General features: G+C 33.1%; 2 protein-coding genes across 2 annotated transcripts; both read right to left on the reverse strand.

Annotated features, from left to right (window-relative positions):
* Positions 1 to 5,915: 5,915 nt before the first annotated feature.
* On the reverse strand, positions 5,916 to 10,532 carry LOC136232935 (ATP-dependent Clp protease proteolytic subunit 4, chloroplastic). Its single transcript, XM_066022418.1, has 2 exons — positions 10,056 to 10,532; positions 5,916 to 6,805 (listed from the first exon to the last, which is right to left on the reverse strand). The coding sequence occupies exons 1-2, from the start codon at positions 10,436 to 10,438 to the stop codon at positions 6,322 to 6,324; spliced, it is 867 nt and encodes a 288-aa protein (XP_065878490.1). The 5' UTR covers positions 10,439 to 10,532; the 3' UTR covers positions 5,916 to 6,321.
* Positions 10,533 to 14,615: 4,083 nt separating this feature from the next.
* LOC136233412 (uncharacterized) lies at positions 14,616 to 17,592 on the reverse strand. The gene is made up of 2 exons (XM_066023058.1): positions 17,323 to 17,592; positions 14,616 to 15,358 (listed from the first exon to the last, which is right to left on the reverse strand). Exons 1-2 carry the CDS (start codon positions 17,454 to 17,456, stop codon positions 14,743 to 14,745), a joined length of 750 nt encoding a protein of 249 aa, XP_065879130.1. The 5' UTR covers positions 17,457 to 17,592; the 3' UTR covers positions 14,616 to 14,742.
* Positions 17,593 to 22,913: the final 5,321 nt, after the last annotated feature.

Consider the following 22,913-nt stretch of genomic DNA (forward strand, 5'->3'; position numbering starts at 1 on the left):
ACCTAATAAATACCTAACCTTAGTGTTAATAAAGTAATAAAAAAGGTTTGACTAATCATCTGTCGGCAGCAGAAATCATTTAATTTAGGGCTTAATAAACTAATAAATTCGTCACTTTCAGAAAAAAAAAAACTAATAAATTCGTATAATTCGGAGGAATCTTGAAGATCCGTCCTATATCTATTTGGTTTAAATCTGTGAACTCATTACCCTCATCTTGTGTACTAAGGTAGACTTTTTTCAATAGTCATATGATTTTACAAGAACATAAAATTTAAAAATAATAATTAAAAGGTTAATACAAGAATCTCTTCAAAAAAAAAAAAAGGTTAATACAAGAATTATAGATTTTAGTTATTAATTTCTCTTTATTTTATGAATTTTTTTTTACAGTTTAGCCTATGTAATGAAGTTTTTTTCAAAAAATAAACTGAGCAAAGAGCTTGTTTCAAAAAAAAAAAAAAAAACTGAGCAAAGAGCTTAAAATGTCTCTTTATACACTAGAAGAAAACGAGGTCAAAAAGTATATATTTATACTTTTATTATTGAATAGTATGTTATTTTTGAAGAACTTTGTTTGTTATTTAAGCAAATATCAGTTTGAATATAAAATTGACAATATTATTTCTTTTGAAAAAATAAAAAACAATCCCAACCATCTTGAGTTTTTTTTAATCCAAAAATCGGAAATCTCATATAACAATAGGATTCACATCGTCAATAATAGTGTTTAACTACCATTCCGGAACTTCAGAAGATACAAAATCGTTAGCATTGGAATAGACCTGCATAGCTATCAAATGTGCAGCTCTATTCGCTAAACGAGGAATAAGTGACAAATTAAAATTGAGATTGGATCCTAGAATAAATCGACAGTCATGAATAAGAGAGCCAAACTCCGAAATGTCTTTTTTGCTCGACAGAATCGCATCCACAACTACTTTCGCATCATACTCAAATTCAACATGTGTGTTATGCAAAGCCATCAACCAAATCATACTTGTTCTTAGTGCTAATGCCTCGACCACTCGAGGCTCATTGGAACCTGCAACACAGCTGCTACTACAAAATAAAAAAGCTCTTGTTGCATCCCTGACCACCGCTCCCATCCCACAACTCCCTTCCTCCATGAACAACGCCCCATCAATATTACATTTAATTGAACCTAACGTTGGGGGCTTCCATTTCGGAGAGGGAACATAATGAGGAATAGAAAAAATGGTCAATACATGCGAAAGTGGACGTGACGGGCCTGCTGAACCTGGACGAACTGCACCTGACGCTTCTTCCTGCTGCTGTCGACGGACTGGTTGCGTTGGGGCGCTGTTTTTCCGGTGTCGCTGCTGCTCCGCAGGACGAAACGTCATGGCAAAGTGCTGATGGCGCTGCTGATCCTTCAGTATCGGTACAGAAATAGTCATTCCATCCGGCTGCCGACGCTGCTGATCCGCGGGTGACGAGTCAGAAGGTTCCGTGCCACGTTGCCACTGCCGATCCGCGGTTCTGGCAGCAGTTCCTCACTGAAACGCCATCCATTCGCGGTACTCTTCAATTCCAAGCCGCCAACTAGTGTTCACCGGCCACCATTCCATATGCCATAAAACCTGGTTCCGGTGATCCCAAATAGTCTTCAAAGCACAACACGTACGGATGAGTTTGTCTTGATTTGATTTACACAATTCACGCAATAGCCAATCTGCAAGAGTTATCCCTCCAAGTTGAGGGATCGGTAAGCCGGCTGTCCTCCATAAATCACCTGCAAAGCTGCAATCAACAAATAAATGGTTAGACGTTTCATCCTGCTCCGAACATACAGGACACTCAATCATGATGGGAACACGTCTTTGAGCCAGTCGGGCTCGCATAGGTAAGCAATCTGAACAAATCCGCCAAATAAACAGTTTAAGCTTAGGGGGAACCTCCAACCTCCAAAGCCTTCCCCAGCCCTCATTTCCCAAGCTCCCTTCCTCCCCCTTCATCCCTTCAGTATAACCTGAACTCACAGTATAGAAACCATCCTTCGACCAGTGCCACACCCTAGTGTCCTTCCTAACATCATAAGGTAGGATAATATCACAAATAGCACTCACCTCTACTTCGTTTAAACACCCATGAAGCCTATCCAAATCTCATCCCCTACCATTTTCAAGTAACAGGTTAGCCACTCTCATATCCTGCATCCCAGGGACCAAAAATGAATTTATACAAAAAGCTTCTAGTTTGGGTACCCATGCATCCTTCCAAACTCTAATAGATTTAGCATCCCCCACCCTCCATCTTAGCCATTTTCTCAGTAAACTCAAGCCATTCCAGATACTTCTCCAAACCATAATAGAGTTATTGCCTAATTTAGAGAAAAGTAAGTCATCCCTTGGAAAATATTTTGCTTTGAAAATTCTACTTACTAGAGTATTTTGGTTCATTCACCAGCTTCCAACCCTGCTTACCTAACAATGCCAAGTTAAACATATGCAGATCTTTAAAACCCATGCCTCCAAAATCCTTTGGTTGACATAATTTAGCCCAATCAAACCAATGGATGCTCCTTTTACCCTCGGGTTTCAAACCCCACTAGAAAGAATTCATCATCTTTTGAAGCTCATCACAAATAGACAAAGGTAAAAGGAACGTACTCATGCAGAAGGTAGATAAAGCCTGAGCAACAGACTTAAGCAACACCTCTTTACCGGCCTGAGATAGGAATCCGAGACCCCAGGCTCCAAACTCCTGACGCAGTCTATCCACCAGAAACTTGAAAATACGCCTTCTAGAACGCCCAATAAGTGATGGGAGGCCTAAGTATCTCCCCGTGTCTAAAGAGTATGGACCTGCAAGATGCATTTGATTTCATTTGCCAGCTCCACGCTCATATTCGAACTGAAAAAAATCCCTGACTTGCTTCGATTTACTGCCTAGCCTGATGCCCTCTCATACTCAGTCAAGATGCTCAAAACGTTTCTTGCTTCACTTCCTGAAGCTCCAAAGAACAGGAAGTTGTCATCGGCAAAGAATAAGTGTGTGACCGACGGAGCTCTATGACAGATGCGACAACCAAATATCAAACTCTCATTCTCGGCTCGCCTAATTAGTTTGGATAGAACTTCCGCGCACAAAATGTAAAGGTAATGTGAAAGCGGGTCTCCTTGCCTAAGGCCCTTGCCCGAGGTGATTTGCTCAGTACATTCTCCATTTACTACCACCCTATACCTAACCGAAGTAACACAGAGCATCATCCAATTGATCCAAGTATCATTAAAGCCCATTCGAGTCATTACAAGCTTCAAGAACTCACAGTCAACCCTATTATAGGCCTTACTAATGTCAATTTTAAGTGCCATCTGCCCATTCCTCCCCTATTCTGCCTTTTCATGAAGTGAATGGTTTCAAAAGCGACTTGTACATTATCAATTATAGACCTTTCAGGAACAAAAGCAGATTGAGTATCCCCAATTATTCTAGGCAGGACCCTCTTCAAGTGATTAGCCAAGGCCTTTGCAATTACTTTGTACATCACATTACACAGGGAAATTGGACGAAAATCTTTCAACAATCTGAGGTTGTCAATCTTGGGGATAAGAACAATTGTAGTATCGTTGAGCTCAGAAGGGAACGCCCCTGCCTTTAGCCAATCTGCACAGGCAATCCCAACTCCTTCCCAATGATGTCCCAGAAAGATTGGAAAAATCTTGAATTTAGGCCATCAGGTCCCGGGGATTTGTTCGGACTCATCGAGAACAGTGCATTCTTGAATTCATCAACCTCAAACGGTGCCGTGAGAAGCTCATTTGTCGACGAATCAATCACAGCTTCAATAATATTAGCGGTCTCATTCTGAACAGTAACAGGACCATCGAACACTTCTTAAAAGTATAGAGACATTATAATGTGTTTTTCAAAATAGAGGACTAAATAATGTATTATGTAAATATATAGGGACTAATAAATTATTTACCAAACTTTAAACCATATAATATAAAAGCCACTCAATTTGACACTTGCTAATTACCACTAAACTTTACCTAACGCCTCAAAATGGAAATGTTCGAGAATTAAAGTTATTTAGAACGATATTTACCATGAAACCATATTGTTTATTTTCTGAAATTATCATTTCTGGATCTTTCTCTCTCTAAAAATTGATTCTCTTTTAACCAAACAACACATAAATAACCTCAAAACTATAATTTTTGCAGAATAAGTTGCTCAAAATATAAATAATTTCTTATTTTTATTTTTATTTTGAGGTTGTCAATGATCATTTTTGAGGTGTTGATTGAAATTTGGTGGCAATAACGTTAGAAAGTGTAATTGAGTGATTTTTATTTTACGCTTTCAAATTTAATAGTCATACCGTGAAAATAAGTAAAGTAAATTTGACCATATATATAATTAAATATTTTTTTTTAAAAGAATAATTAAATATTGTTTGAGATATATTTATAATTATATTTATTTGTTTATATGAAAAGGACCGGATACCTTTCAAAAGGGGACAATTAATTGGCAAAAGTAATTGAAAAGTTTCTATATTTCAAATACAAGTGAGAGACAGAAAGAAGGGAACAAGGAGGCACACTTCTTCTTTTTAATATTTAAGATCATTTGACACTTTTTGTAGTAGACATATTCTTTACTAACATTTAAGATAATTTCTTTTTTCCCGTAAAAAAAAAAAAGACAATTTCTTTTTTCCCAAATAAATATTAGTTGAATAAAATTCCATATATACATATTGTGTAACTCAATGTATTTAATTGAATAAAATTTCATAGACCGAAAAAAAAAATCAACTAAAATTTAAATTTTCATTTTTCGGGTAACTATTAGAGGAATAACATTCTATAGACATTTCGTGCAACCCAAATATGCAATGCAATGCAATACATAATTTCTTTTTAAGGATCCAATCAGGCGGCCTTAAACATTTTGGAGGTCTTACTTTTGTATTAATAAAATATGAAGATAAATGGATGAATCACAAGAGTGTGATTTTTGAATATTTGAATATCTAAAATATATATGTACTCAATTCTTAATGTAGTGAAACAATGGAAATAGATTTTATTACATTATATCAATTTTTTTTCTTTAAAAAATAATGTTAAGTTTTATTAACTTAAATCAGACGAAAAAATATTGCTAAGAAATGATAGCGGATATGCTCACTCACTCCGAACAGACACAGAATTGACCGCTTTTGCTAGAGCATGGACAGCCGAATTCGTTGAACGCTTAATAAAGGAGATAAAGCACAACTCTAAATCTCGTAATAAATGAATACAATCAGAAATAATATTAACTAAATACAAAAGATCTTCTAAACTCATTTGAATTCCCTTGACTATGACAAGACAATCCGACTGAATTTGAATTTTCTCATTGCGGCGATACTTCTTAATCTAACTTAAAGCTTATTTGATAGCCATGATATTGGCTAGCTGAGGACTGTGATTTTCTTGAAAAACTTTCATCTTAGCTAAAATGCATTCTCCAAAATCACTTGATAATGTCATAGATGGAAAAAGAACTTTTGATGCAAGAATTGAAAAGAAAAGAAAAAATTGTCAAAAGACACAACAAAACCAAACTTGTCAAAAGACAAGACAAAAAATAAACTTATCAAATGACAAGACTCATATCCATTGAACAGCAGCGAAGTTAAAAAAAAACTCCAAATTTCCCTTTTAACTAACATTGTTTAACTCATCTTTTTCTCTATTGGGCATTCCGCTGAAATTCAGAGATTTTAATTTTGATAAATTCTTTATAATTCAATTTAGTTAAAACCTATAAGAAAATAATCATAATGAAATTTTAATTGAAATGACTTAAAAACTATAAATTACTTGGAAATAAAAGTGCATGTTAATATATATATACATATTAAAAAGAAACCTCCTAAAGAGACTTGGATGAATACCTAGGAAAATAAATTGATTTATCATTTAAAAAAGAAAAGAGGAAGCAATTGATACATTTAAGTCTGAATGAATAGAATCCACAGAGCAATCTCACATTTTCCTTCAAGTTTGCAATAAAATAGCTTATTGTCAACCAATCAAAATGTTACAGTTGAGAGAGAGGGAGGAGAGGAGGGTTAAAAAAACATAAGAAAAAACCAAATCCTACTTTTAACTTAAGCTATGTTGGGTCGACTCTCATATATCCCTTCTCCTTACACAGCCTAGCCTGTCTTCATAAATATCAAAATTCCACATTTCAACAAACAGAATATCTGTCATTCTTAACTTCCATTGCAAAACAATTCTGCTCAAACAGTATTCATGGGAATGCTGTCAAATCAACTACTTTGACACGGGACTAGAATATTTCCTCATCGGGGATATCTGGTGTCAAGAACTTCATTGGATCCTCCCGCATTTTCTCATAATTTAATGTTGGTTTCACTCTGTCCGGCACTGGAGCCAAAGGAATTATGCTCTCTCTGTCAATAACCCCATCTATTATTCCGTACTCAACAGCTTCTATCGGAGACATATAACGATCCCTATCGATATCCTTTTCAACCTGTTCAACTGCCCGACCACTGAAACCTGAGATTAATTTAATCACGTTATTCTTGTTATGCATTATTTCTCGTGCTTGAATCTCCACATCTATTGCTTGCCCACTAGCACCTCCGAGAGGCTGATGAATCATTATTCGTGTGTTTGGCATTGCAAACCGTTTGCCTTTTGCACCACCACCAAGGATTATGGAAGCTGTTGATGCCGCTATGCCCAGGCCTATTGTAGAAACGTCAGCTCTCACAAGCTGCACTACATCATAGATTGCCATTGTAGCACTGAAATAACAATAGTTGAAACCAAATCAGTACAAATATAAATGAAACTAGTGTAATAAAACAAATTATCCTTTCCCCGTGTCAACCCCAAGTTGCAATTAAAAGAAGAAGAACTAAAGCAACATCATAAAACTTCAACCACTATCTCTGCCTATAGGACTCGGTACGTATTGCAGAAAATGTACCAGTATTTGATACAAATATTTCTCCTTTTAAGTATGTAGAATAAGCAAGTCAAGAACTGAACCCCCAAGAATGTAGCCTTATTTGGTTTATATTAATGTTGCACCTTCCTTGCTAGTAGTATAAAGCCTAAGGGCAAATTTTCCTTTTGAACGCCCAACTCCTTCAATTCCAAGCATATAGCCGAAAAATAGAGGTAACTAAGGTTTTATTTCCTGAATGACACCAGAGAAAGTTTACTAAAGTATTTTTTTATGCGTAGACAGGAAGCAGTCAAGTGAGAACAGAAGAAAAGTACCCACATCATCTTGCTTAGCTCCAAAACTTTTCCAAATGGGAAACAGGACAATTTACCTTTCTTCATCAGGCTCCTATAATATAAAATCAATCACATCAAATGAGGCTGCCAGGAATCGAACTCTTGATCACTTGATCACACTGGCTCTGATACCATGTCATGAAACCAATTGAACTAAAAGCTCAAGCTAATAGTTAAAGGTCCACTCCATATTCATAGCTGACATCTTACAATTACAATTTCCTTTCCTTCAATTATTATTAACAATAACAGTAATTTTCCATCTTTCTGTAAATACCCAATTTTTTTTTTTTTAATTTCCTAGACAATAAAATAAGGATATCATCAGCTTCACTCCCCCATCCTTGTTCTCACTGAGATTGCCTATCAAGGAAGTGAATCTATGCAGGGATTATCAAGGCATTTATATTTTAACTTATAAAAGAATTTGAGATGATGAGGCAACCGTTGTGATGCATGTAGATGTAGCAAATTGTTTCACTTCCCATGTACAAGTGAGTATAAGAGCACAAATGGTGAACTCTCTACAAGTCGCATTACAAGGTAACTTAACATGAAATAGGCAAATAAAAACTAGAGTAAACCTAAAATCAAACAAAAGTTTTCCACTTTACTTAGAAAATTACCCCTTACCAATACTTCAACCTCCCCCCATAACTTTCATTGCTCTAATACGCGAAAATATGACTTCTAACCAAGCATTCCACTTGTCAAGGCCAATAATTCAGCCAAATCAGAAACCCATAAATTGGTTTTACATTAAAAACTCATACGGAATTATTATTCTGCAGTTTGGCACAGTCCTACTCTAGAGTAGTTAAGTCATAAGAATTCGTATGTAACTCAATTACGCTTTCAAGCAAAATAATAACTCCAATTTAATAACCAAGTAGGACTGGTCAACTTCAAAAACAATCCAATTTAATAACCAAGACTATTGCAATAAATATTTTGTGAAGACATTTAATCCTTACCTTGTAATCTCTAACATATCCTAGAAAGCATGTAATAGGTTTTGATGATTGACATCAATATAAAACATCAATATATCTTTCTAATACTGCTCAGCTCATGCCCTTCATAGACTTCTCAGATATATTTCTTAGGAACTTTAAGTTGCTGAATAGTTGGATCCATGACTTCTATGTTTAAAGCACTCTAATTGGGTTAGTAGCTTAGGCAATCACTGTGAAATGTGATGCAGGATCCTAAAACAACATTGTTCAGCTATATGGATTCCTTTTTACCAATCAGTCCAATATGATCCTCTAAGAAATCAAGCACTTCCAGGTGATGTTTGGTAATTGTATCCATGTTGTGCTTCAATCTTCTGCTTTCCTTCTTGGCAGTAGTTACTCTTATTTCCCTGAATACGAATGGGACCAGCGACATGTTGCATTGAACATACCCACACCAGCTTAAACATCCTTCTCTTCTTTTATCCATAACAGGTTTCACACCTAGCTTCTCTTCAATACAAGCATTTCTGATTTTATATATTTTTGCATTCACTTATTCATCTCAAAAACCTCATCTCGGCTACACTAATTTTGCCAATATTCTGTATTGTTACCTTCCAAAACTAACTTCCGTAGAGCATAGCTGATCAAATAGTCTTTCAGTTTTATATGCACATTCTCTCACATAAAAGCCCCATAGCCTTAACATGTCATGCAGATTCAGGACATTAAAGAAAATTTTGATTGCTTATACAAACCAACGGCTTGGGAAAATCGGGATTTCTCTGAACATAAAAAGTTGCTTAGGTTGGATGAAATTGCTAGCCTCGCTCCAACGCAGTTTAGACTTTAGAGTCATTTCTATTAAGAAAATCTACACTTCACAAGAGTAGATTGTTGTTTACAGCTAAAAGTTCACGCGACATAAATCTATATGAACAAGCTGAAGTAATATGCTCTTGAACTTTTGAAGCAGTTTAAAAAGTTCCAGCAACCTACTTATTCAAACCACGATCACTGAAGAACACAAAAATAAGGGTTCCTTTTCCTACACCAAAAATTATAAGCATTCATTCTCCTAGAAACACTCCAATAGAAGCAGGTATGGATTGAGAATCCCGACAATTCAGCTTATATCCCATGCTGATTATGAAGATATTTTGACAAGAAATTGTGCCCCAGAGGCAGCATATTCTGAGCATTCTTAGCCATATACGTAGATTTTTCATGTCAAATTAATTAAATATACAATGACTTTTAAGGCTTCTTGATAGGCATAAGCAAATATGCGAAATTACAAGCCCCTCGAATATTTTATCTAAACTCAGAAGAAAAGAGCTGCTAATCAATTATCCAACTAAAAGGAATCCGGGTTTCTTACTCTTTTATGTAGTAGAAGAATATTTAAAAAAAAAAAAAAGTGCAGAAGATGCGTAGTTGACCTCACCAATATAGTGCACCTTATCTACCAATTCTCAATGTACGAAACCCCAAGATAAGAGAGACAGTATCATCATCAAAACTATAAATTACCAAAGATAAGTTGTGTTCCAATTCAAATTTTCTTCAAAACGTGGTTTCAAATACAATGCGGATGCAATCCCCCAATCAGAAAATGCATGAGATACACCAATATCCGCGAAGCAACCATAAATCATAGCGCTTTTGAGAAAAGAAATCCAACTAATCTGGGTTGGCTAAAGCATTCTAAATAAAATACCTAAAATTACAGTTGAGAAAACAAAATGCATAGTAGTTCAAGAAATAAGAAGTAAGACAGAAAGTTCACCTGAGAGAGCCACCAGGGCAATTGATAAAGAGACGAATATCTTTAGTTGGGTCTTGAGCATCCAAAAGCAACAATTGACTGATAGTAGCATCAGCAACGAAATCATCGATGTTATTTCCCAAGAAAATAATCCTCTCCCTAAGCAACAGCCCCACGGCATCGGTATCCGCTCCTCTCATAGCGGTGGCTGGTGGGGCTGAGAATTGCGGAGACAGGGTTTGGGAGGAAGTAAAGGAGGCTCTGAGAGAGGATAAATTTTTGGTAGGAGAAGAAATAGGTCTGAAATTGAAAGAGAGAGGGGAGAGTTTAGAAAGTGGGAGAGAAGGGTTAAAAGATGAAGATAAGTTAGGGGTTAGTGGAGAGGAGAGCATGAGCATATCCATGGCGTCGATTCTCAGAGCCAGCGAGAGAGAGAGAGGAGAGATTTTTTAGTTTAGCGCTTTCGGGTTTGGGCAATTGTTATCATTCTTAAGGGGAAGTTATGTAAAATCTCTATTTTAGAAAACACATTTGGTTACATAATTGCAGAAAGCTTTTATTTAAAAAAGAATTGTTTTTTTTTTTTTTTTTTACTTTTCACTGTTTTTAGGTTGTTTTTGTCATATTTTTATTTTATTTTATATGTTATTTTCTATTGAATGGTGTTTAATATGTTATTTCCTATTCTTCTTTTTTTTTTCATTTTTGGAGTTAATTTAGAGTTTCTTTATTCATATCAAATATTTTGTTTCTCTTTTGCTGGATTGATTTGTTCCGTCTTTGTTATTTCGATTTGTTTGGATTTTTTAGTTTTTATCAATGGCAAAGCATAGTAAGAAAATTCGTTTCAATTTTCCTTTTAATGACGATGAAGCGTCTACTTCTTTTGGTTCTGAGAATTTCAAAGGAAAAGTTTTGGTTGATGTCATAGAGTATTTGTATATTCTTTTATCTATTTTGGTGTTGAAAGAGGAAAAAGAAAGAGTTGTTGAAGTAGTTAAGAAAGTGAAGAAGGATATTATCCAATTTCAAACTCACCCGATTACTCATTAAATATTCTAGTAAAAGTGATTGCAAACAAATTATGGGAAAGTTGCTTTTTTATTGTTTATTGTTTTGTTTTATTAATTTTAAGTGAGTTTTGCAATAGTTTAAAAGTGTCTGAAATTGCTGAATTTTTGTGAAAGGACTTTAAATTACTAAAACTAATTGAAATTTACTAGAATTATGAGAAATTAGTTTGGTAAAGTTGATTAAATTGAGTGATTATGATTGGGATTAGTTAGATTTGGTTGAATTATGTGAAATGTATTGGGTTTGTGTCATGTGTATCTATATTAAACTATTTCTGAAGTGCCCAAAATGTTATAAAATTGGTCGGAATTGTGTTATTCTGTAATTTATTTTGTGAAATAAGTAGTTAGAATTTGCAGAAATTGATTGAAAGCAAATGAAATTATGTGAAATAGTTTTGAAATTGGATTTTTCCCACGTCTATTTGCAATTATACTTTTAGGGTGTCTAAAATTAGGTGAAATTAATTGAAAGTGACTGATTTTTTTAAGATTGGTCGAAAGTGTGTCTTTTTGTTTGTTGGAATTGTGTGAAATTGATTAGCCTTTAATGTATTTTAAAATTTATTTTTCATTTGTTTTCTTTATTTTGTCAAATTAGGAATCCATATTTTTTATGTCTAGTCAATATTGTAATACAAATGCAGAGATTGATACTGATACATGTGTGTTTGGCAGAATAAAATCAAGATTGAGATATTACCGGCCGAGATGATTTCAGAATGAATGTTTTGGTAATTTTTTAATTTAGCTAATTTGAGTTATCAAAATCAGTTGATACACAATTTTATTACGAGGGGGGTTCATCAGGGGGCAAGTTATAAATGTATATTGATGTAGGGTTGAAGTTTGGCATTGAAGAGTGACGTAGCAGAAGATACAAAAATTCATTGCTAATAGTTGATTCCGTGTCCGAATACTCTACTACTTGTCATCTCTTTCCTTAGACGTGTTGCCCTCCTTGGCTCGACTTCTCATTGATACGGATCGGGTAACAAGTGATAATTTTTAATCGTAAATTATCAAAGATATTCTCAAGCTAAACTTGAAGGAGTCGTGCAACCCCTCAAGATTCACGAGCTAAATTCATAGGAATTAGAAATCCACATTGTTAAGAGGGATTAATCCTAAAAACATTCTCAAAGAGAAATATATTTTAGATTGATAAAAAAATTTGTCTTCTTATAAGAAAGAGATGAATTTATATCATCCTTTAACAGAAAGATGAATTTACAAAAAAAAACTAAATACATATAACTAATTAGATAAAGCTTAAAGGGGTAAAATGAGGTGACTGTAAAAAAAAGTGACAAACTTGTAAATAAACTGACATGAGTTGTAAATAAGAGGTGATAAAATTGTAATTAAGAAAAAGTTGAAGAAGGTAAACTAAGTAAAGCCACACACCATGTGAATTAAAAACTTTAAGAGCTTCATCTTCAGGTCGCACACTTTGTGAGTGTTTTGTTGATATCTTTGTTGCTTCACTTGGGCCACACGTCATGTGGCTGTTTGACACGCCGTGTGAGTCCTGTTTTTCACACAGTTTGTCATCTCTTTTTTTAGGTGTGTGCCTCATTGGTTCGACTTCTCTCACTAATCGTCTCCACACAAATAGTCGATTGGATGCCCACATCACTGGCCCTGGTGGTGTGTAATATTACCGTTCTGTTACATTGTACCATGTATTTTGAAGCTCTGTCTTATGTTTGATTATTCTGATAACTAGTATTTTAAGAAGTTTCAGAATTCCATTTGATTCTGATTATCGGTATTTGAAATTATTTTCTTGTATTTGATACACCAGTTTAGCTATTTTTGAAATGCTTTATGTGATAAGATATTTTCGATGATTGAATAATTATAAGTTTATTTGCATGTTTCCTTTTTGTTTTATGCTATAGTTATTATCCATTGTGAGTTTCGCTCATATAGATAAAAATCTCGTACGATATTGATTTTTATTTTTATTTTTTTTTATTTTTCAGATTAAGAATCCTATTAATGAGGTAACTCTAGAATTTGATGTTGAAGAAGACTGAATTTAGATTGATTATTGTTTTGTTTTTGAGGACTATTAATTCTGGAGGTTTAAATTTGTATAGCTTGGTTCCTTAATATTTTATGATGTAATTGAATTGAGCATGACTCATTTGGTTGTATTTGGATTAGTTACGGTTTGAATTTAAAGCTACCATAGATTAATTTATTTTAATTTATGTGCCGATCATGGTCAAAATTGGATCGTGATCTTTTTAACTTTTCTTGATTAAACTTATGATCTTTAGAAATTTTCTTGATAAACTCCAGACTTTAGTTTTCACACTCATTAAACCCTTCATTAATATTTTCACACTCACTAAATCCTTCACTAATGGTTTAGCTAATAGAACTGAGGGGTCTAATTTATGTAAAAATTAGTTCAACGATTTAATCTGAAAAAATAAATAATCAGAGGTTCAATTTTTAAAACTATAAAAATTAAAAGGCTTAGTTATGTGTTTACCTTTAATATTTATTTATTTTTCAAATTATTGGCTACATTAAAACTGAAAAGAGTATTGACTCTTTCAAACAGCCACTTATAAATATATTTGGGGATAAGATGTAAAAATATCCTCTAATATTTACAGACAAGAGTAATTTTATTCTTAATGTCTAAAATGATGTAATTTTACCTCTAATATTAGCAGCCAAGAACACTTTTACCTCTAATATTGGCCGTCAAGAACACTTTTATCTCTAATATTGGCAAGTTGAATAAATTTCAGATATTATTATAAAACACAGATATTTTGTTCCTTATTCTGTACCAATTGCACGTAAGTTGATTATAAAAAAATTCTATTTTTTATGATTTAATAATAGAATTTAAGATTAATATTTTTAAATTCAGTGAAATATTTGATTTTTTTGTCAAACTCGTACAAAATACATTATATTTTTAAATTATTTTTTTTTTAAAAAATTCACGTTTAATCATATGTTTGTGATCTATTACTCATTACGCATCTGTGAAGTGTAGATGACAAAGATTCATCACCGAGAAGAAAATTTGATTAATAATTCTCCAATTGACCCAACTTGTCAACGGAATGGGTAAAATTGTTCTTGGCTGCCAACATTAAGGGTAAAATTGAACAATTTCAGACGTTGGGGTAAAATTGCTCTAAGTGTAAATATTAGAGCTATTTTTGCACCTTATCCCATATATTTAAGTAAAACAAAATAGAAATGTTTCATCATTTTCTTAAGTTTGGATTAACAAAAATAGATTTTACTAAATTTATAACATTACTTCAAATCCTTCAGTTGTGTGTTCATATTGGTCATCAAACACCTCCTTGGATTTTGGGTCTTCTTGAAAAGCATTTATATTTTCAGTATTGTTATTTGTAGCGATTAAAGACGGGCAGTAAAAATCCTCCAATCGCTCAATATTTTGCTATCTCTTGCAGTTTTTTTTCCTTCTTAATGGAATGAATACTTGTTCACATAAGAAAACACATAAAAGAAAAAGAAAGATTAATACATTGCATTGGTCATAGTTCTGTTCATAACATGGCAAAAGAGCCACATACTACAAGTTTTAATTGTAGAGTTGGTTGGTTTAGTTTAGAAGGATGAATCTTCCATTATAAGTTTTCTTCTTCTTCATTATCATCTGCAGTTAAAAGATGGTTCAGTGTGATTTTACGCTTTTTCTGTTCCGAAGGGGCTTCCTCGGTATCATTGCCTTTTTCACCCTTCCTCTTAACCATTTCATTCTCATCTTCTTCCTTATCCCGCAAACCATTAACTTCATCACAGCTCTCTGGTTTTTCCGGCGATGATGGTTTTGCATTGGATTCTTCAGCTTTCTCTTTTGCATCGGTGCTTCCTTTCTTAGCCGACTGTTCAGATTCAGATTCTTCGAGAAACAACAGGATTTCTTCCCTGTTAGCAAGATCAAGAGGGGTCTTTCCTGCTTTTGTTTTTGCAGTAAGGCTTGCACCTTTCTTTACCAGGTACTTCACCAGTTCAAGATTAGAACCTTGAGCTGCATAGTGCAATGGATTTAGGCCCTTTCGAGTGCACGATTTCACGGAAACTCCAGATGAAACAAGACTCTTGACAATTTCTAAATGACCCTTTTGAGCAGCAAAATGAATTGCGCCCATGTCATCCATAGCAGCAGCACCGACATCCGCTTTATTTTGGCAGAGGTAACTCACCACATCTGCATGTCCTGACCATGCTGCCAGATGCAACCTATTGGGGGGGGGGGGGGGGGGGGGGAATTGCTTTTGTCAAGGCAAAGACACCAAAAGGACAAAATCAAAGGAAAGAACCGGAGTACCAGAACCAGCAATTTTCAGAAATACAAAATGGAGACATGAGAATGCAGACAACTAAATATAAAAGCCCATAAACAACAGCCTGTACAGTTAGTTTTCTAGGTTCCTTCAATTGTTAATTTGTTATAATGGGCAGCAATGTGTTGCCTTTCAAAAGGCATATTTTAGAGTGATGATACAAGAACAGAGCAGTAATAATGTTTTCAAGCGAATGTAGTTACATGTAATGAGTGATAGAGGCATATGATAGTTTGATCATATATGAGCACTACTAATTAGCTTTGCACGTTTAGATGAATTCAGACACGAAGCATACAGAGGAGGTGTAATTTGAGAGATAAATAGTTTAACACCTGGGATGTTAGACAAAAAAGTGGGAGCAGATGTAGAAGAATATCAAATCCGGAGGACATTTCCATGAAAGTATATATAGAAATGCAACATCTGGCAGTTACCCATGCATCCTACCACCAGATAACATCATAGCTGCAGATAAGCTTCACAGTCCACAGAGGATGTTATTTATTCACATTTTGTCGCATCAAATAGAAAATCACCTAATCATGATCATCTCTCTCTCTCTCTCTCACGAACACATATACACATCCTTAGACACGTCATGCCTCGCTCTATAGTTTCTGATAAATATCGTATGTTTACATGTATCTTTTGGAAAGAATTCATGAAATTATAGGGCACAGCTTTGCATTTCAGCAGTGCTTATCACCCTCAATCTGATGGTCAGTCAGAAAGATTGAATCAATGCCTAGAAAACTATAAGGAGTATGTGTTTCCTCACACCTAAGAAATAGTCCAAGTGGCTTAGCCTAGCTGAATACTGGTAAAACCGTACAATTCCTCGTACCGCGGTGCCATTACGATGAGCCCCTTTCAGAATATCCAAGGGGGTAAATGGTTTATAACATGGTGATAAATGGTATACAAGCTTTCTTAAGAATTTGACTTTCTCTTATCCTTTCCTTCTCTTCATTATTTTATGCTCTTTCTTTCTTCTCTTGCACCATAAACTCACCCTTTCAAGATATATATCTAATCCATCTTCATACCATTCTTTGTAACTTCAAACGAACATATTAATAAGTTCTGCTTCAGCTTTTGATCTTTTTCATAATGTTTCAGCAATAATGAAATATAACTAGTAGAAGTCATGTAGACAGAGCATTATTCCTAGGACTACATGGATGAAATTTCCTAAGAACTTTTAATAGTTAAAGCTTATGAACATGCTCTTTGGACATGAAATCAATCTAACTGATATTTTTGAAATTTGAGGATCGTAGCAAAGTCCAAGAGCTCCCAATCCATAATAATCCTTCAAATGGTAGTAGAGCCTAGTAAGATTCAGGGACCTGTTGGTTATGCCTATTATGTTTCCTTCATTACCTGAAATTAGTATTTGCTTTCAATTAATTGTGTTTCTACTTCTAGTAATTAAGCAATTGCATCAACTGTAAGTAACTTTTTCAAATTATAATGAGATCTCATCTAATCTTCCATGTTGTTTCGTGTGCTTAGAAGTAATTGTTTCGGATGGTTAACTGCCATGTAAACTAAAATTTGACCATGTTTTTGTTCAGTTTGTACTTTGAAGTTTACACACTCAAATAAAAATTGCCATAAAGACATAAATGAAGAACAAAAGCAAGCTAGAGCAAATTCCCCAGCTTCAAGCCACAACATCAAGTATTCAAAATTAAAGATGAAAATATGCATATCCGAAATTCAAAACCTAAAAACAACCCTTTAGAAAATCCCAAATCCACATTAAGAATGAAATGGAACTAATTTAATAAATAAAAAGGGAAGCAAATATTCGGAGAAAGCAATTAAAATATGAAGAATTGAATGTTAGCTTACGGAGTCCTGGAGTGCTTATCTCTGGAGTTAACGAGTAAAGGGCTCGAACTGAGAATTGACTGAACGGCGTTTAGGTCACCAGACCTCGCCGCCGCATGAATCTCTTCTTCGCCTCCTTGTTTACCCCTTCTCATTCTCTGTTTCTTCCTTCTCCTTCTCCCTTTTTGTCGCCTTCTTTTGTTTTACCTCCTCCTGTCCTTTCTCTCCTTTTGCAGCAGCCCCAGTTCGAGTTTCTTCTTTCCGCAGCTCTTAAGTTTAGGGATAAGATACAAAATAGACCCTATCATTCTGGGAATTGTAGATTTAGACCAGCAAATATAGTTTTAGATTTTTCTTCCAAAATTACTATTTCTGTTTTATTTGATTTATACAAATGAAAATAAAATGATATTAGAGTAATTTACATTATTAAACTATCACTTAACTTAGCTTCTATCTAAACATAGGAAGTTATTTCATACATATCGCTTATTTTACCTTACATTACCCAGGGCCGTCTCCAGCATTTTGGAGGCCCTAGGCACATTGTGCACTTTTTTTTTTATATCTAAATCTAATACTATTTTAGAAATAATAAATATTAAATAGTAAAACCAATATATTATAACTACAATTCAAGTCATATAATAATAACATAAAACTAAGAAATTATTATTCTTTTTACTTTTGTATATGTAAAATCGAGTTTTCTTTTATATATTTAAAACCAAGTTTCTTCTCACCAGTTATGCGAGAAGCAAGCAGACGACAAAGTATTAATTTCTGGAAATTAATCTTGAACGGCTGAACTCGAACCTAATCGCAAGATTCTATGGAAAGAAAGAGAAGAATTTATCTTCGACATTAAAAATTGGTTGAGTCACGTATTTATTATGAATTACATGCTTAAATCTCTATTTGGACATCGATTGATCCAAGAAATCTTGTCATTTGACGCTTGATCTATCCAAAATTTTATCATTTGGCCACTGAACTATCCCAATTGGTGAAATTTCAATCCAATTTGGATGGAAACTTAATAGAATTATTGACATATGATGATATTTTGATAATTAGACTTGATAAATTTTAGTTTAGAGATTTGTTTTCTTGTTTTAATCTCATTAATTATTTGGGTAAATCAACTTTAAAACGTACGACATGTCAAGCTCATATGTCAAAATATCACCACATATTATAAGAAAATAATTTTATCAAGACTTCATCATAATTAAGTAGAATTTCATCAATTTGAATAGTTTATGGTCCAAATGTAACCAAATAATAAATTAGTGGTCAAATATTAAAATTTTAAATAAATCAGAGTCTAAATAACATTTTATACCAAATTACAAATTGTAATTCATAAGTGAATTTCATCTTGTAATTTATAAAAAAAAAATAAAAAATTTAAAAATAACTATAATAACAAAGTAATAATTTATACATTTGTGTTGTCAAAGACAAACAAAATAAGAGAAAATGTGAAAAAAAATGCTAATCCAAGGAATTGAATTCTCACCCTTGTAAACATCTCCACTATATCTTTACCATTCAAGCTAACACCATCTCTTGTTATATATTTAATTCTATATACCATTTAACCATAACTTTTTTTAATAATTATTAAATTTTAAAAAAATTCCGATCGGAGGCCCCGTAAGTCGGAGGCCCTAGGCCGCCCCTAGGTGGCTTCCCCCTGGAGCCGGCCCTGACATTACCTTACTTTAATTACACAACATCCAAACAATGCCTAATAGTGGTGTACGGTTTGCAATAGCGGATTGAGCTCAACCCGTGGATTTAGAAAAAAGTAGTTTTGGATCATGTTTGGCAAATAAAGTTTTGATGTTTGATGTTAGTTAGTTACATTTTAGTGGTTTGTGTAAAATTGCTTGGTAAAAACTTATACATTGATTTTTTAGTGATTCATGTTCAAACTATGAGTTGGTAATTGAAAAATATAATTTTGTGCAAAATATAAATATTTATGTTTATCAATTAGAATCATAGATAAGTTATTTCAATGAATCAATGTTTAATATGCCAATTTTTTTTATCGTATCCTAAAAAAATATTATATACATATGGTATAATTTAGGTCTTTATTAATACATAAAAAGTTAAAGAAAAAATAGTGGTTTAATATAAATACAGAATTATATTCAATTGAACAAAATAATATTTGAAAACTTAGTAAAATAGAGACTATAAAATATGGTTGAATTGATAAATACTATTCGAATTAAATCTACGAAGAATGTCCGAAAATGGTTTTCGGTAGAACTCAATTCAATTGATTTCAATTTGTAGAAAATTCAAAACCAAAATAACAATAATAATAATAAATTCTTTCATAGTAGATAGGCAATTAAGGGTAGTAATTAAGAATAAATAAAAGTATTTTTATATAAATATTATAATTAGTACTACTCATCTGGACCTGACTTGGTCATTCACCATTAGATATAGGTTTATTAAATCTAAGTCGTATGGTGCTTTGAACTCCACCTTATGATTCTTATAAGCCGAGATCTAACGACGAATGACCAAATTCATTTAGAATCTAGGTGAGTACCACTGATGTTACAATCATCTAATTGAAAAAAGATCATAATTTTTTCTAAATTAGTGGTTTGAGCTCAATCTACCATCTCAAACGGCTTTTCACCAAACACCTATTAGAAGTTTTCACTATAGAGCCTTAAAAAAAATTCAATTAGGGAATTCTAACATTTATAAAGACTTTTTTTATATCTAATTATTACTCTTAATTGTTTTTTTTAAGTAAAAGAAATTTCATTAAACAAGATCAACATACAAAGTTTGATGAATCAAAGAATGAGGATTGTATATCCACTCCATATGTCCTGACAAAGAATTTGGTACCGCTCTAAACTTTTACCTATACAAAATGGAAAATAAACATTTCACATATGACAGTTTTTTTAATAAACATTTTGTAACAAAAGATGTCTTTTACATTCAATTCGAAAAATAAGTAACTTTTTTAGTTTTCAATGGAAGTTCTCATTGTTTTTATCATATGTGTTTTTCGCATATTTTATCGTATTATAATTGTATTATAGAATAAATATGAATAAAGAATTTTTTGTCTACTGAATTAGAAAAATGATACCTTTTTGTTTGTAAAAAAGAAAAGGAAAAAAAAAACTAAATTTCACCATTCTTTTTACTTTTTATTGTTAGGATATTTTATCATTTTCATGATGGGATTAATATTTTTTCCATAGAAAGCTTTGATGCTCCTGTCAGGCGATTCATTCTGTCTGTGCCCTAAGCTCGTCCAAGTGAGAGTCAAATCATCTAGCCGAGGAATCTATCTTATCGTTTCGTACCAAAAACCAAGACTCCAACAACAATTGAAAAAGCTGAGAGCAATGCGCCCGAATTTACATATAGTAATGTCCATCTCTTACCAAAAACAAATCGTTCGAATAACATCTCTCTCATCCCTCTAGCCGGTGGAGCATATTCATGCTTTAGTAGAGAAGTTGCCTTGCTGCCCTATCCAGATCATCTCATACCAAAGTTCCTATCTAAGAGCATCTTCTAACGTTGTGAACTCAAAACTCTCTTTTGACTTTACCGCAACATCTGCTCTTTGAATGAGGCTCTGCAACTGTTTTGCTTAATCGAGCGTCTTTGACCTTTCCTAGCTTTATGGAAGCTTGAAGTTCAATTACTCTCATCTTCATAAGTTTGTTCTTTTCTCTATTTACACCGTTACTATATTTATAGCATTTATAATATTTCAATATAGTTTTTTATACTATTAAAATAAAAATAAAAAGCAGATATACAACTTTTAATTAATAATTAAAAAAACAATAATTGAAAATAATATTAAGTTAAAATAATTGATATTGATTATTTTTTTTTTAAATTATTATTCAAAATCACTATTTCAGAATAAACTATTTCAATTCAAAATCTTACTTTATTGTACCTTTCTTTGTATTATTTAAATTATTTTATTTTTACTTTTATATCTTTAATATAATAATATTATTAGTTTCTTTCTAAGAAATTTTCCTTTCTATATATATTTAATTTCGTTTTTTTATACATTATATCCAATGGATTCTCTTCCTATATCTTATATTTATTAAAAAAAAAAATCCAGTACCTACCAATATCGTAGATAAGGAACTATACTAGCGACTTACCGAACTTTATTATAGAAATTTTCAGGATCAATGATTGAACATGCAAACTCGAAAAAACTTTCTTTGATAAAGGAAAAGATTACATATTCCATTTCCATCTCACTTATGATATGTATAATAACTTGGACGTCCATTTCAAATGCATATCCCATTTTTGCACAGTAGGGTTGTGAAAATCCATGTAAAGCAACTTCCCGTATTGTATGTGCCAATTGTCATTTAGCCAATAAAGGGTACATATAATGATTAATATAATTGACTTTCACATCAGTAAATAAATTTAAGAAGAACTTACAATCATCAATCAAAACATCATAAGAAGACTGGAAACTTGGTTCAGTTAAATAAGGAACAAATTTCATAGCATCCGACTCAACCTCAATTCCATCCAAACTCTTAGCTTTTAACTAGCTCAAGGCCTCTCGAATACTCAGGGCTTCCCCATCACGAGGATGAAACTCCCTAGATAGCCGATGAGAAAATGCCCTAAAAAAACTCACATTTATCATTTCGCACAACAACGTCAATCCTCTAAACCCTAGAATCCGCAATCACCGAAGCATCCACATTCAACTGCAGCTTAAGCAAGGAAGGATGTTGTCAAGAACGAATAGAACCATCAGTAGTTTAGGTTAGGACGATTCTTGAGACATTGGATAAGCACACTGACGGTTGTCGAATCCACTAAAAATAAATATAACTTCACAGCCCTTAGGAGCAGGCTTGCACAAGGATAAGTAAAGGTCGTACCCAAAAGATTAATACTGATTTAATTATAAATATAACTAAGCAAATGACAAAAAAGTAAAAAAAGGGAATTGGAATGGTTGATTACTGAATTAACAAAAGTAATAAAGTCGAATTGAAATTGAATATAATGATTTATTAGGATTTCAACTAAGGGATTCTTAGGCAAGGAATTCAGTTAGTCTTGATTATTGACAGTATTGATATTTCCTCTAAATTGCATATCAGACTAGTTTGGTATGTTCTTCCTAGTTTAAGCTAACTGATTCTCAGCGATATCGATTCAGAAACTTATAAAAGAACCTAGTTTAAGCCAACCGATTCTCAGCAATATTGATTCAGAAACTTAATTACTCATTTACTTGATGTGATAAAATCGAAAAATAGATGTATTAATGTCACATGGAGAGTTCTCAGTTGTCAATGTGATTATCCCCAAATACAATCTAGAGTTCAACTTCATAACATCAGTTGTTACTTACTCAGATTTAACTAAATAATTAATGACTCATTTATTATCTAATTCAATCAGATAGTTGTATGCGAGCTTAATCAAATGAACAATCGACCATTATCATTCAAAAGCAAACTAACAATTGAGATAAAATCCATAAACGCAGTGAATAAGCAAACGATATGAATGAAGAGAAATACTAGAATAAAAATGTGTTGAAA

The sequence above is a fragment of the Euphorbia lathyris genome, chromosome 6 (genome assembly GCF_963576675.1).
Source record: "Euphorbia lathyris chromosome 6, ddEupLath1.1, whole genome shotgun sequence".
Classification (NCBI taxonomy): Eukaryota; Viridiplantae; Streptophyta; class Magnoliopsida; order Malpighiales; family Euphorbiaceae; genus Euphorbia; species Euphorbia lathyris.

What these genes read in the sequence shown, in the direction of transcription:
- LOC136233412 (XM_066023058.1), bottom strand. Translation starts at nt 17,456, where the DNA reads ATGAGAAGGGGTAAACAAGGAGGCGAAGAAGAGATTCATGCGGCGGCG. An exon ending in GATAAGCACTCCAGGACTCC is followed by an intron (nt 15,359 to 17,322) that starts GTAAGCTAACAT and finishes CCCCCCCAATAG; the next exon opens with GTTGCATCTGGCAGCATGGT.
- LOC136232935 (XM_066022418.1), bottom strand. Translation starts at nt 10,438, where the DNA reads ATGGATATGCTCATGCTCTCCTCTCCACTAACCCCTAACTTATCTTCA. An exon ending in TGCCCTGGTGGCTCTCTCAG is followed by an intron (nt 6,806 to 10,055) that starts GTGAACTTTCTG and finishes TTGTTATTTCAG; the next exon opens with TGCTACAATGGCAATCTATG.